At 44.8% G+C, this 15,055-nt stretch overlaps 1 protein-coding gene and 1 long non-coding RNA gene across 6 annotated transcripts in view; one reads left to right on the forward strand and one right to left on the reverse strand.

Moving 5' to 3' along the window:
* fam172a (family with sequence similarity 172 member A) overlaps positions 1-9,977 on the forward strand; it is a 112,071-nt gene extending 102,094 nt beyond the window's left edge. For all 5 annotated transcript variants that reach the window (XM_057032041.1, XM_057032043.1, XM_057032045.1 and 2 more), the window contains one exon: positions 7,733-9,977. In XM_057032041.1, the coding sequence (XP_056888021.1) occupies positions 7,733-7,893 (161 nt within the window). In that variant the 3' untranslated portion in view covers positions 7,894-9,977. The remainder of the gene's footprint in view (positions 1-7,732) is intronic.
* LOC130525353 (uncharacterized) lies at positions 4,608-7,758 on the reverse strand. Its single transcript, XR_008950467.1, has 2 exons — positions 7,618-7,758; positions 4,608-5,414 (listed from the first exon to the last, which is right to left on the reverse strand). It is a non-coding gene; the product is annotated as an uncharacterized LOC130525353 (long non-coding RNA).
* Positions 9,978-15,055: the final 5,078 nt, after the last annotated feature.

Genomic DNA, 15,055 nt, shown 5'->3' on the forward strand with positions numbered 1-15,055 from the left:
GTGCGTTACAATAAATGCGATCACAAGGTCGTGTAACATGTAGCTCTAGACAATCGTACTGTAGCAAGTGTATATGTGCATCTGTGTGATGGCAAAAAACCCTCAATGGATCACGGTACCACACACACACACACACACACACATACACACACACACACACACACACACACACACACACACACACTCTTTTCAAAAGCTGTGCTTCTTTTCTGTTCCTGCTTTTGGGTGTTTGAACTGTAGCAGTTGACTGAATCCAGAATCAACAGTCCATTGTCTGATAGTTTGCAGCTTTTTTGTTTTGGCCATTTCAGATCAAAAGTCAAACTTTGGGTAAACTGGCATTTTTTTTACAGGCTTTTCAGTCACTGGAGAGTTTGAGGTTAAACGTTGGACACAGCAGCCTTTGCCACCACATCTTTCCTCTTGTTGCTAATAATAGACCTTAGCATTGTCAGGAATTACCCCCGTGAAGATGAGCCCATTTGTGTATAGGAATTAACAAAATTAGCCAAAGTATTTGCATAAACATCGTTAAAGATGATTTCCACCCTTTTTAATTGTTGTATGGAGTTCCTCACCTTTAAGGTTTCTTTTCTGATTGACTAGGTTGGACAGGTTATTGAGCCAATAAGAGCGCACGTTACATCACCGCTCATGGGTACTAACTATTCAAATAGCAAAACTGTGATACGCTGAGGCATCGGCACTGGAACACACCATGCTGACTTGCCTCAGAGGTTCCAACGAAGCCAGATGGCCAATCATTTCATTTTAGTTTAAAGGGTTTTATTCTTCCAGGTGCAGCGGGGCCTCTCGGTCCTCCACCACCTCTTTTGTGAGTGATTTGTGTCTGATATTGCAGTTGTGTGTGTGTGTCTGTGTGTGTGTGTGTGTGTGTGTGTGTGTGTGTGTGTGTGTGTGTGTGTGTGCGTGCTGGTCCTCATTGTGTTGAAGTGGAGCAGAGGTTTGTGTGTGAGAACAGCAGTGTATAGTGAGCGCGGTGGCGAGTGTGTTGGTTGGCTCTAAGGATTTACATAAAAACTTGATGTCCATGTGCGGTTGTGTGTTAACATGTTCACTAACACACCCACACGTGCACTTGCACCATTTCCACCATTATCTTCGGCAAGGTTGCCTGTCGTGCCTCCCCCAGCACCCAAGTGTCATGATCTGTGTGTGCGTGCGTGTGCGTGCGCCTGTGCCCGTGTGAGTGCATGTATACACATGCATGCAGTGGCTTCACTAATGGACAGTCTTTGTAGGGGCCTCTCTTTTCAGCCATGCTGCTTTTCAGACACATTGTGCCTGGGCATAGAAACAGAAGCTCTCCATTGCCCTTCAATAGGCCAAAAACAAAACCGTGTCAGGCGAGCTAGCAGCCCCAGAGTGTTTGCCATTTAAGTCCTGACCAATGGTGGTGCAGATGGGACAAAGGGCCGGGCCAGGGGAGGAGGTCTGCACTGTTTACAGTGCTAATGTCTGGGTGGCACTTCCAACACGAGCCCTCCATATTCAGACATGTGTACCCTCAGCGAGTCAGAGAGGCAGGCAAAGTTTGCCCGTCTGTGTGTGCACACCTTTTGAGCATCATTGCATGTTATCAGCGATACGGGAACGTGTCAGACGGTAGAGGCAGGAGAGGGTTCTGAGGGTTCTGTCTGATTGTGATTGTGTTTTTTCTACGTATCGTTGAGCAGCTAGCTCGACCTCGTTGCCATTGTCGCATTTACTGTTAAGACTGACGGATTAGTCTCTGTCATTTTAAGTTTTCTTTTCCTTTAAGTCCTCTTAACTCATTGATGTGTAGTTTGAGTATGTTTTCCCAAACCAATTGAAAAAGATGTCTTTGAGGAATGTCACATGACGCTGTGTCTCCTCTTCTTTCCAAGTGATTTCATGGAGGAGACTGAAACAACTGCAATTGAAAGGTGCTGCCATAGACGAGGGTGTGTTTGGGCTTTTGATTTCTACCAAGACAAGAGGGACATAGGTATCAAATAGCCTGTGCCGTCCTTGGACCAGGGTTATCTTGTAAATACTCTGTTCCAAGTCTATAAAAGCAGGGGTCCTTCATAATGGCCAAGGCCACTTATTCACGTTAAAATAAAAAAGCACTAAGTGCAGTTCCCTTGTCTAGGATGGAAGGCAGCAAGTGGGAAGATGAAGGGAGGGAGCTGAAGGAGACACAGAAAGTATAAAAAGGAGTTTGTGTCAAGTCCTTGTCCCAGAGTTTTCACTGGAAGTGCTGTATGGATATGTAAAGCAGCTCATGCTGGATGATAATTTAAATGAGTTAATGCAAAATTCTGCCTTCTCTGGGCTTTCGCTCACCTCAGTTCCTTTACGTCTCTCTTCTGTTTGCATTTTATAGTAAATTCAGAGTCCCCTCAGCGGCCCCTGTAGCGAGCAATTCAGGGTCCTCATTTCTGAGTGTATAATGAGTTCTGCCTTGTTTTTGTCTGACAACACACAGTAATAAGCAAAGTAATTAAAAGCAGTGTGAGGGAGGTAAGGGGGGAAAGCAGCCGGAGCTTTTGTGATGAGCATTAAAAATGAATTTCACTGGCGATGCGGCAGCGGCATTAGCAGTTCTGTGGAACGAGCTCTGTTTTGAATACTTTTTCTCTTTAATTCTTTTTTTTCTTTCTGATGCGCCTGTCTCTCCCCATGGTGTAAAAACGTAACACCGCATTGATTTTATTAAAAATGAAAAGCACGTGGCAGAACGCTGTAATTTTATCTGATACACCAACAGAGATGTCTTCACTCTGAGTGGAAATTGAGTGGTGACTGTAGAGGGACATAAATTTCGATTTAATTAGCTTTTTGACTGAGGACAGAGGACAGAGTTGTTCTGGCAGCGTGGCTGAGCGATCGTCCCCCTGCCCAGATTCTCTCTGACCTTGTCTCTGATGCAACACATCCTATCACCTTCAGCAGATAGCCATGTGGGACTAAAGGACATTCTTGACCTTTACTCATGGTGCAAGCTAGATGACAACAGGCATAAATGACTGTCTCTCTCTCTCTCACACACACACACACACACACACTGAGCACTCTCTTGTACACATGCCACAGAAAAATCATCTAATATCAGAGAGCCTAAGCAACGGAAATCCGATCGCCTGACAACCAGGATGCAGATAGCGATTCCCCACCGCTGATCCATGCAACAGATAGTTTCCACAAGCAGCAAACAAGCTAAGGTTACAGCCAGCCAGCGCGCACGTCACAACCGCGCGGCTCTGCCTCATTTTGAGATAAAACAAAAGCTTAGATTACCATTGATTAAAAACAAGAAAAGATAAGCCAGCGCGTTGTTTTGATGAAAGTTTTGACGGGAGGATATGAGAATTTGCTTGCTTTTGCATGAAGTAATAAGTGTATCCATCATGTTAGGTAGTCAGGTTCCGTAATTTTTGCTTCATGATTATGTCATTGTTGATCTCCGTTTTAATTGAAGCTTATTAAATGTTTAACCCAAATGTCAACATATTTGATGAAGCACTTATAATTATGAGAAAAAAATCAGCCAGCACAAAGAAAAGTAACATCACTTTGCATTTCCCTTGCCTCAGTCTTCTTAATAATTTGAATATGTATTTGAATGATAAATGAAGTAAAGAGAAATGGCCTCCGTCACATCAGTGTAATTACGAATCACACAAAAAAGTTTGATTCAAATAAAATAGGCCATTTGTACACAAGCAATTAACTGGTGCGGCTTTAAATAATGTAGCCCAGATGGAACCTAATTATAGTCGGCATGCTTTGATTCAGGCTTTCTGTCGGAGTATCACTCGGGGCGTCACTTTAGCTTTTCAGTCACCTAGCATTTGTTTTGAAATTTGTGACAATCAGAGCCGATTACCATTTGTAACAGCATGCAGCGTTTGGTGGGGGGGGGGGGGGAAGAAAGCATGGCCCTCAGCTATGAAGGAGTTTCCTTGTTTCCTTTTGCACAGCTCAAAACTCTCCTCCCCTGTTCCCTTAACTCACAAATGTTGTGTGTGTGTGGTACTGTGGGCTGTGTGTTAGAATGTGTGACTGTGTGCTATCCATGCGTAGACACAAGCGTGTGCACGCCTGCGTGCGTGCGTGTGTGTTTGTCGTCGTCTTGTACCAGCGCAGAGTCAGATCAAACAGTCAGTCAATTACCTTGAGAGGGCTCCAGTGGCTGTGACAGAGTGGAGGAGGCTAAATATCCAGGATCAAATACTCTCCTCTGCCTGTCACATAATGAGGCAGCCTCACCAGGCTTCGCCTGCACACACGGGATTTCTGAGACCCAAGGCAGGCGCGAGGCGCCAAGGCTGGAGGTTCGCCACGACCTGCACCCGGGAGCGCGCAAGCGGAGCTTCCACCCTTGACTTCGTTGCTACACCTGCACTTTGTCGTAATGAAGTTGGGCGTCTGTATGCGTGTCTGCTTCCTCACCTCGAGGTTGTAGCCGCCATCGTCCCACTGGCAGAAACCATCGCTGTTAAACTCGCCATTGTCTCGTGTTAATTCTAAACATTGTGACATTTTTGTCAGTATTTACCACAACAATAGTTATAGAGCTCCCAGTAACACCATGATTGTGTTTACAATGAATGAGGACATTATTGCATTTACCATAAACTTTATTAGATTAATGCAATCATAATGATCTTGTTAGAATTAGCACATGCGGCTTAATTGATTCACAGTTAATCCAAGAAAGTGCTCGCGTTAAAACACAGGCTTTATTTCCAAAGTCCGATCAATTAAGCCAGTCATAATCAACTAAAACGAAAACGGCAGCGTTCGCTGTCTGTTTCAGCCTGTTTGAACAATACATGAAATCAATCGGTCATGAAATAAAAAAGTCAGCTGAAAAACTTTTTCATTAAGAGACAGAAATTGAGGACAAAGTGCTGCTCATTGGCAGCTGTTTATGGGATCACTTTACATCCGGGATCCTGCCAGATGACACCGCATCGATCCTTACATCTTTTAAAGATATTACTTTGATTTGTGGGATAGTCGGGGTAATTCTCTCTCTCCTGCCCTCCCAGACTTTAGTGGCTGGTCATCGGGGTTCCTCCTCTAAATCAGCCGCCGTACGTCCGCTTTGACAACATCCATTAGGTCCGACACACTTTGGCTATTAAAGCAAGAGTGGACATACGCTGTTAAAGGCCTATTGAAGCCAGTGTGGGAGCAGGTTTATGTCTGTGTGTTGTTGGGGGGGGGCTCCACCATATAGAGCGGGCGGAGCCTCCCAACAGAGTCATTGGAGGGGCACAGGCTCATTTGCATATTGGCACAGAGACGCCCCCCTGGTGACCCCAAACTGCGATGGGATAGGGTGGAGAGGCTGGCGGCGCTCCGGAGAAGTTCACCGCCAGTTCAGGGTGAATGAGAGAGCGCTGCAGCATTGATCGCTTCTGGAGGAGATAAAAAAAAGGACAAAACAGGAGTAAAACCACTTGTGTGAGAGAGAGAGAGAGAGCGATGAGACGGAGAAAAATGGAGGAGGAGGAAAGAAGATCACGATGCTTCAAATTGGATATAAATGATAGATTAGAGGTGTGGGAGGCCTGTGTCTTTGTTTTCCAGGGGTGGATGTTATGGGGAGCTGGACACAGGTAACAGTCACTGACGGTGCTGCCTTATTGACTCCCATGATTGCAAGGCCAGTAAATTTGACCCAAGGCGCCCAATGTGGTCTGCTTGCTTTATAGCATACGGGTCAGTGAGTTATCTCGGGGTGATCGAGATCCTCCTCGGATACACACACACAGGCCAAACACACCACCGGCTCCCAAATCCACACCCACCCAAAGACCCCACACATACTTCAGGTCTGAGATTCATACACACACGTCTCTATTAACGCTCACACAGGCAGGGGTCAATCTAATAAACTGGGGGTCAGTGCAGTGGTCATCAGGGGCCTGTCTATGGTGGGAGAGCCGTTAAGGTGCTTCCTAATTGTTACCCTGAAGCCTTTTGCTCCAGCTTCTTATTTTTCCATGGAGATTGTTGCATATACACGGACAAGTGAAGAGGTAAGAGGAAGCCGGGGAAGCTGAAGTAAAGGAGCAGAGGAATTTTTAATGTCTTCCTGATTTGACTCATCCACAAGGGTCATGGATCCACAAGGCTCATTTCTGCTGGGGCCTGTTGTTTTCACGCTGCCCCGACTGATTCCAGATAATAAGCTTATCCTTTTATTTTAATCCCCTAGAGAAAATCGGAGGCAGTCATTTTAATTTCCTTATCGTAAAAACAAATGCAAGTCCCAGTAGCAATAAAAAAAAAGCAGCCTTAAGTGTGCAAATAAGGCTCCAGAAAGAAAAAGTCATTATTTTACGGCTTCATCCCCGCGTCTGTAAACACATGTAAATGTGTTTGGGGTTTTTTCTCTGTTTTTAATTCCTCTGTCAAGGGACGAAACTCTTCGTGTCATCTCACAGCAGAACTATTCTCCCCCTGGGAAGCAAGAGGGCACCTCAATGTGGCTCCTCACATCCAGTTACAGTTGTGTTGCTAAGCAGCTGAGCAGCGGCCCAGCGGCAGCAGACGCCCGCCATTATCTGCCAGCACCCTCGCTGAACAGTTAGCGAGCAGCAACGATGAGTTGGACGACAGCTGCGACCCCCGTCTGTGCACATCACCAGCGCTCTGATGGAGGCGGCCGATGTCGGGCGGCGGGCAAAACGTATGGAGCGCGCCGCCGCGTTGTAATGTATCCAAGCTTAAAAGCTAAGCGGCGATAGCGTGACTCTCGAGGCGGGCAGGAACCTGAAGCGCGTGTACCAGATTTCAAGCTCCGGAGTGACCTCCAACTTGGGAACTGACTCACCTGGAAGAGGTCAGAGGGAAACCCAGCACTGCTGCATCCCCTCCGCCACCCGCAGACCACTTGATACGCTCACTAGCCTCGGCAGCTTCTGTCCTGCCGCTCCTTAATCAGCCCTTTAGAATGAATGACTCCGCCGCTCCACTGCTTTCACTTAGTGGACCCATTGTGCCTGACTCCGGTTCTGTTGGAGGGCCTGAGATGGAGAGCAGGACATGCCGTGGTGTGCTCAGGTATCCGCTCGGAGGACATATTAAAGAGATCCCGTTGGACTGATAGGTCATAGGTTGTCAAGGCTCTCATGCATGTCTCGCGCAAGTCCATTTGGTGCATTGCATTGTGGGAAAAAGACAGGCTCCCCACCCTGACCGACTGGTTTTCTTGAATTTTGTAGCAGATTGTGATGAAATCTGTGGAAATTAACGTACCCTGTCACTAATACAACAGATTTCTACAAAATAGGTCATTTGTTCTGACTGTCTAATGTTCCTGAGGAACGGTTCTAACAGAAGCCTCCTTTGGGGTTTGGGTTAACAGGCAGGCGACATGATGGTGGCGTTTTGTAGGAAATGTTCTACACGGTCTGCCTGCAGGTCTGCTGCTGGGAAACATTGATTTCACCCACCTAGTTTACTAAATCATGAACAAAGACGGGGTAAACGCTTGACTTTATCTACAGAATAATAGTTCAGCTCATAAAACAGCCCACCATTTCACAAATCATCACTTCTTTGTTTCCTTTCTAATGTGGTTTTGTTAACATTAGCAAGTGTTGCTCCACATACGTTCAGCGTGTTCTTTTGTTCATTTTCTTTTGGAACGTTGCACCCTGTTTCTGCCGTCATCCTCGCAGTTTGGACGTCTTCAACCCAACTCTCTGTCTTTGTCTTTTCCATTTAGGCACAGAGAGACACGAGCTGACCCCCTGGATGAGTTTCAACTCCATTTTCAGGTTCTTCAACGAGGTCCTGGAGTTAAAAGAGGACGACAAGGCGGAGGGGCCTTTCAGCGCCGTCACCACGCGCAGCGGCTCCCTCAAACCCAACCACCAGAACTTATAGGAGACAACCATGATGATATGGAGATGGGAGGAAAGAGGAATGGGAAGGGGCTGGAAAAAGAGGCTGGGTAGTCCTTTCTTCCTCCTGAGCCTCCCTCCATCTTCTCTCTGTGGTGCTCTCCCCTGGTGTCATATCTCCCCTCCAGCCCTTCCTGGTCTCGCCCACACACACACACACACACATCGTTGCTGGTGACAGAAGGATGAGCGCGGGGTCGCCGTGTATACATAACAATAACGTTTTGCATTACTTCTAGATGAGCGCAACTGTCAAAGCAATATGGGCCCCAGTGTTAGCGCTTCCCGTGGGCTGTGGCCTGGCTGCGGGTACGGGCCAGGCAGTGGAGATTAAGGCTGACAGGCGCTGTGCACAATGCACTGTGGTGCACCTCTAATTGTCCTGACATCAGCCTGAACTGAGCTAATGCCCCGCCTGCCCTCCAGTCTGCAGCGCTCCGTCTCCCTCCGCCCGTCCCTCCCGCGGTCCTAAAGCCTGAGCTGCTTAACCTAAAATCAGCTCCGGCTCTGCTATCTGCTAAGGTTCCGTATCATTTTAACCTGATCTGTCTCCCTCTGATTTTCTCTTTTAAGGCTTTATTCAGTTGATTTTTTATTTTTTTTTATCACCGGGGAACAGAAATGAGATTTTTTTTCAATAAAAAAGGGTGTTGTTTTTATGACTTTTCACACATTTAGTCAGCTTTTAAACCTGACGTCCTTCATTCAGCTTTGTCTTAACCTGGGTGAAAAACACTCCTTTCTTTTTAATGCAATTTCTCCTCCACACATTCACAATGTTTGATTTTTAATATTAAGCCAATACTCCTCAGTGCTTTGTTTACTTTGCATTATCTGCAAATACAAACTGTAGAGTCCATCTCTGTGTTTATTATCATTCTTTCCTTTTTTTTCCTTTTTCAGTGTGATATCCTTGATATTGATGCCTCGGGGTGATCGAATGTGATAAAACAAATAAAACAAGCACAACCTATGCTGAATATGGAAAATTCCGGCCACTGTGCATATTGTAAATTACTTAAAGTCAAGCCTAAGAACGGCTTTGAGGGATATCTCATTTTAACAGGAGCCAGAAGTCAGCTCACAACACTCATAAAGCCTCAATATATCGCCTTACACATGTCAGGAAATCCAAGATTTCAATATTATTCTAAGCTTGAATGATGTTTCCTCAGATGTTCGAGAAATGTAACACATCTACCCCCCCCTCCTTCCTTCTGCCTCCACCAAAGTTTTATTTTTCTATTTTTTTTTCTCCTTGTGTGCTTAAAAGTGACAAAATGTGCTCACTGCTCAGCTGCACGTAATCTTGCGACGTGACACAAATGTGATATTTCTCCCACAGAGCTGCTGTTTTATAAATCACTCAACAGGGCTTATTGGAATCCATTTCTAACTCGATCTGAATGGACAATCTTATGAACACATGTGTGTTTTTTTGAAACTTGAGATATTTACCATTGTTTAACTTAAGAACCTGCCCGTCTCTCCCCCTTCTGTGCTGTGGTTTAAGGCTTTTGTGGATTATCTCTCTGCTGTAATGAGACAACTGTGGCTGATGGTTGCAGGCCTAATTTCCTTTTAATTTGATTCACATCTCCCCAGGTTTCGGCAAAGAAGTTAGCTTATTATGTTATTTGATGAGTTTCGTTTTTGAGATACCACTGCTCATCTTTCTGCTTTTCAGCTCCAATCAGTTCATTTTTCACTCTATAATTTGTGTTTTGTTGCCTTAGGAATCAACAAGGCTCTGTTCATAAGTTTTTGCTAATTTCCACAGTCATATTCTGAAAGGAGCTGAAGCTAAGAGCAGTCGGGATCCACAGAACAGAACAGGAGATGTGTTTTTGCCAGTTGCCCTTGACAGTGTTCTGTTTTGCCGATGAGTTTTTATCATTTATTATTGTAAGTGTGGTTGTTTAACACCTTTAGTGTTCATTCAGAGAAAATGTGCGCTGCCACGTTAAATTTGTTCTTTTATTTTCTTCCTCTGAGCCCTTTTGGTCTTCCCCTTTACTGTTACTGCTTTAGCAATCGGACGCAAATAAAAGTATGTTTTGTAACTTACGTTACACATATTTATGTTGCTATTTATTTGCTAATTGCCATTTGCTTGATTCCATAAGAGAATGAAGCAGGAAGTGACCCCAAAGTGATGCTGGAGAAGGAAAAAGAGTACGGCTCATAAACAAGAGGAATAGTTTTAGATGTCTTTTGAGTTAAGGGATTAGACCTTCAATAAGAAAATATAAAAACAATTAGGACGTTAGGGCAACACGTGAACGCCAGCAGATTCTTTCAAATGGGATTAAATGGTGGTTAAGAAGTGTGCCACCAAGAAAACAAACCATAAACAGTAATTCTCTTCTCTTTTTGGTCATTTATTTTGGCAACGTCTCCCCCCAAACTCAGCAAGGTTTTACAACATCATTTGTTTTCACACGGTGAAACCGATCAGGTCATTAAACGCCCCCTCAATAAATCTTTAGAAATCTTTTCCATTAACCCCCGAACAACAAGTGGAACCAGGCGAGAGCCTCTCGCACCGTGTCGGGCCGCTAATTAGAGAAGGACGCGGAGCAGATAAATCGACTTACTTTTCCTCTCCCCCCCCCCCCCCCCCCCCCCCAAAAAAATGAGACGTGTTATTTTACAGTTTGAATTTTTAAGTCCCGTTTGTGTCTGACGCACCGACGAGGCGCCGTTGAAGCCACATTTCTTTAGCTATTTCTGTTGTGCGTGTGTTTGCTCAGGGTTGATAGAGCCCCGTGTTTGATGGCTTAGAAATGAACAATGCGCCGTTTGTCACATGTGTCCCCATAAACAGCCATGATCACGCTGGGAGCCCATCTCCCAAAGGTCCCCCTGGGACCCACCGCGCAGAAGTCCCCAATTCCAAGTAGTTTAGTTTGACTTGCTTGAATGCGGCGCAAAATGATGATGTGTATGAATAATTTGATTAGAGCAGCCACTCTTGCTCCATTGTGGTTACAGACAGCCTGACAACGAGCCATATCTTCCACGGAAAATAACATCTGCTGTGGCGCTTTAGGTCGAAATCCTGCAGATTCCTGACATGGGGGGTCCGTGCTGTAACGCTCGGGGAGGGAGGGCGGTCTGCTGGGTGATTTGGGTGGGGTCCTTGACACAGAGATATTTCAATTTTTGCTTCAAGAGAGTTGTGGTCACGCTTGCTTGCTCCGGCCCACTCTGGTGTGCGCGCCATCCGCGCAGAAGATGAACTCTCTCCAAAGGAACCGGGCATTAAGCAAAGTTGGAATGTCACCCCTGTGATAGCCCCCTCCTCACTCCCCCTTTCTCCCGCTCTCTCTCTCTCTCACACACACACACACACACACACACACACACGCACGCACCCACATCTTCAGCACTCCTCCGGCGGATCACTGTCAGATCACTATTTGCATAATTATATGCTCAGCTCAGAAGAGAAAACTAACCCCTAAATTTTACGGGTCATCAAACTGCAACAATCAATGTTTTATCGTGTATGCTAAGAAGAAAAAATGTCTTTAACGATCACGCTGCAGGAATTATTTTCTCTTCCTCTGGCCCCGTCTCTGCCCGTTCACTTCTTTAACTTTATTGGCATGACTGCTTATCAGAAAATATTATTTCCACGGAAGTTTCGAAAATCTAAATTCATCCCCCATCCTCCTTTGCCCCCCTCCCCTCTCTCTCTCTTTCTGTGCGCGTCTCTTAGTACGTGAGCAAATACTTTTTCATCTATTGACACAGAGGAGAATGCGTGGCTTAAGCCCGGCGCTGCATTCAGGATTGTATCCCTTCTTTCCTTCCCCTATTCTGTTTTTCTTTTCTCTGCCGGCCTCTATACTGTGTTTTTTCCTCAGCAGAAGAGCTCTTTAATTTAAGGCCTTGCAAGCCAGAGCGCGGAAACTCACTGGCCGATTTCGTTAGAGGTCATTACATATTCATTGACTTGCAGGGAAACCATTTAATCCAGTGGAATCAAGTCCTCTTCAGCCTCTCCCTCTTTGCTTTCTCTTTTTATAAAAAGGAGATGCAGTGCGCGTTGAGGAGGGAGGAAGGTAAGGCGAGCACAGGTGCCACCGGGATCCTCCAGAGCCTCAGAATTCCCCCCTTCTCTCAATAAGGGAGACGAGGTTATATGCAGAAAGTCCTTTATAGCACCATTAAAACTTGATTTTAACCTCTACACCTTACTGGCTGGTGATGTTACATCGACTCTCTTATGTAAAAAAACCCTCGAATTTCAGTCCTCCAGGTTTTTGTAAGCGGCTGTTTTTATAGAGGAGTGGAAATCTCTTTAGAAACCAAGACCAACACGGCTGGGCACTGAAATCCTTGCAGGAATACAATACTCACATTAGCAGAATTTCTTTCGTATTTACTTTTCCCAGCTTTGCGCGCGCGCGCGCGTGTGTGCGTGTGTGTCCTGGCACGGTTCAGTCCGGTTGTGGGACAGCTGTTGGCAGAGCCGTTTTATGGTGTTCAGTCCATTTGGCTTTAATAGCAGCTTTCAGGCGGACCGCTACTCTATCCCCTCGCCGCCCCCTCAATTACACCTCCTCTGATACTCTGCTGGCCTAAAGACTCCCGCTGTAAAAAAAAATAAAAAAAAGGGGGGGGGGTGCAGGCACTGAAATACAATCCATTTGAAGAATGGATACTGACTTTTAAGATTCGGGGCTATAATCTGATTTCAGCGATGGGGGAGGAGGTAGAATGACGTAAACTTGTTGGTCCAGTTAACCGGTACCGAGGCCGGACTGAGGAGAGTTGGACATTTGGTGTTGATGACTGCGGTCAGGAGAACAGGAGGGTCCTCAGGCCTGTGCTCTAGGCCTGCCTCAGTCCGAATGTCTGAGGAGTGATCCGCTGAAATATAGAATTTGGTCGATTTTTTTTTTTTCGAAAAACTACGTGTTTGACTTTACAATTGGACTCTTCTAATTTTGCAATTTTGTAAAGAAAAAAATAATAACAATCAGCATTTTCGTAAAATGTCGAAGTTCCCTGTAAGATCCCTCATAATAATCTGTTCACAAAAATCCGATTATTGATTTGAAATGAGCAGAATTCACATTGTCATTAAATTATCTCAAATAAATATTAAGTTTCTGTAGTTTTCTGCTAAAATATCCATCAAAGAATGTGGATAAAGTACATTTGTTTTCAGTCAAGCTAAAAAAAATAATAAATCATATGACTGGAAGCAAAGACGTAAAACAAGCAGAACAAAAATGATGAAGTCACATTATTAGTTATCACAAATAATGTTTATAGGGGAGTTGTTCTGTTGTGTTAAGCTGATTTTGTTTGAAAAATACACCAATTTTACAACGAACTGCAGTCAAAAGCAGAATTCTTCTCATTCAGACTGTGGCAGAAAAGAAGATTAATTCTACATACAAACACATTTGATGATTTCTTTTTTCTTTTTTCATCCCATCCGATTTAAGATATGATGCTGTCCGATTATTTTTATTTGCACCCATGGCAATTATAAAGAAAATATATGTATTTCAAAAATATATATTTCAATATTATCCTAAGAATATATATATAAATAAAGCAAAGGAGTGAAGAGATTTTCAGAAATCCGAATATTATCCTCCTTCAATCGATATCACCGTGGAGTTGATATCGATTTCTTGACGAGTAAATAAGAGGATATTCATATACCTTTAAAAAACAATCGCGTTACCTACTTTTAAACGTGACCTAATTACAACTGAAACAATAAAAAGTTTATGTTCGCTGATTTCAAAACCGCGATTTTTAAAAAAATATATTTTTTGACAGAAAATCAAATATTGAAAATTCGCTTTTAAGTAAAATTATCCGATTTCTGCTAAATGATAATACCATAAAAGTCAAATCTGGGATTAAACCGCCTGAACTTTCGTCTCCCTTCGATTTAAAATATCCGGGTTTGCAGAAAGGACAAAAAAAAGCAAAGAAACGTGAAAGGCGATATTGAAGCACACATTATAGATGAGTTTCATCATGCGAGCGCGGCCCTCGGAGGATAAACGCGGCGGTGTTGGAGTTATTATGGCGGGAGAGCAGCCCCGCACAGGCAGCACCCCCGCATCGTCATTACATCAGCCCAAACAGAGATGAAGGCTTAAATGAAGTTATTGCCATCCAATGAACTCAAATTAGCCCCGGCCGCTCCATGACAGACAGCTGGGGTGGAGAAGTGAGGGCAGGAGGCGCTCGGAGGAGTCTAGGTGGGGGATTGGCAGGTGTGCGCTCTGATGTGCATTTCATGCTTTGCGAGGGGCCCTTAAGTCAAGTTGGCTTCATTTGGAATCTCCGTGGTTAAGCGAGTTAATATACTCGTGTTATTAAAGAGCCTGCAGTCACCTTGCAGACTGTTGTATGATTGCACCTCCAAAACACACACACACACACACACACACACAAACACACACTCCATTCCTATCCCAACGGATTAGACTTTGTTCCCCTCTGTTTCACTTCTTCATCGGCCTTTCAAATGTAATGTCTCTCTCTCTCTCCTCTCTCTCTCTCTCTCTCTCTCTCTCTCTCTCTTCTCTCTCTCTCTCTCTCTCTCTCTCTCCCGCCCGTCCACAATCTTCCCATCCGACTAAAAAGCCTCCTTTCTTGTGGTTGAGGTCCTCATTGTGTTAGTTACCTGAGTCAGCAGGGAGGATGAAACGAGTTTGACGGAGGGGAAGGACGGCAGGAAGAGAGGGAAAGGAAAGGGGTGCTGTCACATGCTGGGGGGGGTGGGGGGGAGAGAAGAGTTGACTGAATTTACCTGTGTCTATGTAACTGTGTGTGCGTGCGTGCGCGTCCACGCGCGCTCTCTATTCTCTTCTTTATTGCTGTTTATCCCTGAAGCAAAAGCTGTCAGGCGCTGACAGACTGGCAGCATCTCTAATCATCATCCTCTCCTCTTCTCCTCCTCAAATTCGTTCACTCCTCATCTTCCACAAATGGATTGTTCCTCTTTTTCTTCTTTGGATGACAGTTTTCACGTGCATACGGATAAAGTGCAACTTTTTTCATATTTTAAAACAACGTCCGGACTCTTATATGCGTATCGTAGATAAAATAGCACAAACATGAAGGCGCTGGATTATATTCACATCCATTTTAAACTGCTTTTA

Source organism: Takifugu flavidus, chromosome 5 (assembly GCF_003711565.1).
Source record: "Takifugu flavidus isolate HTHZ2018 chromosome 5, ASM371156v2, whole genome shotgun sequence".
NCBI classification, from domain to species: domain Eukaryota; kingdom Metazoa; phylum Chordata; class Actinopteri; order Tetraodontiformes; family Tetraodontidae; genus Takifugu; species Takifugu flavidus.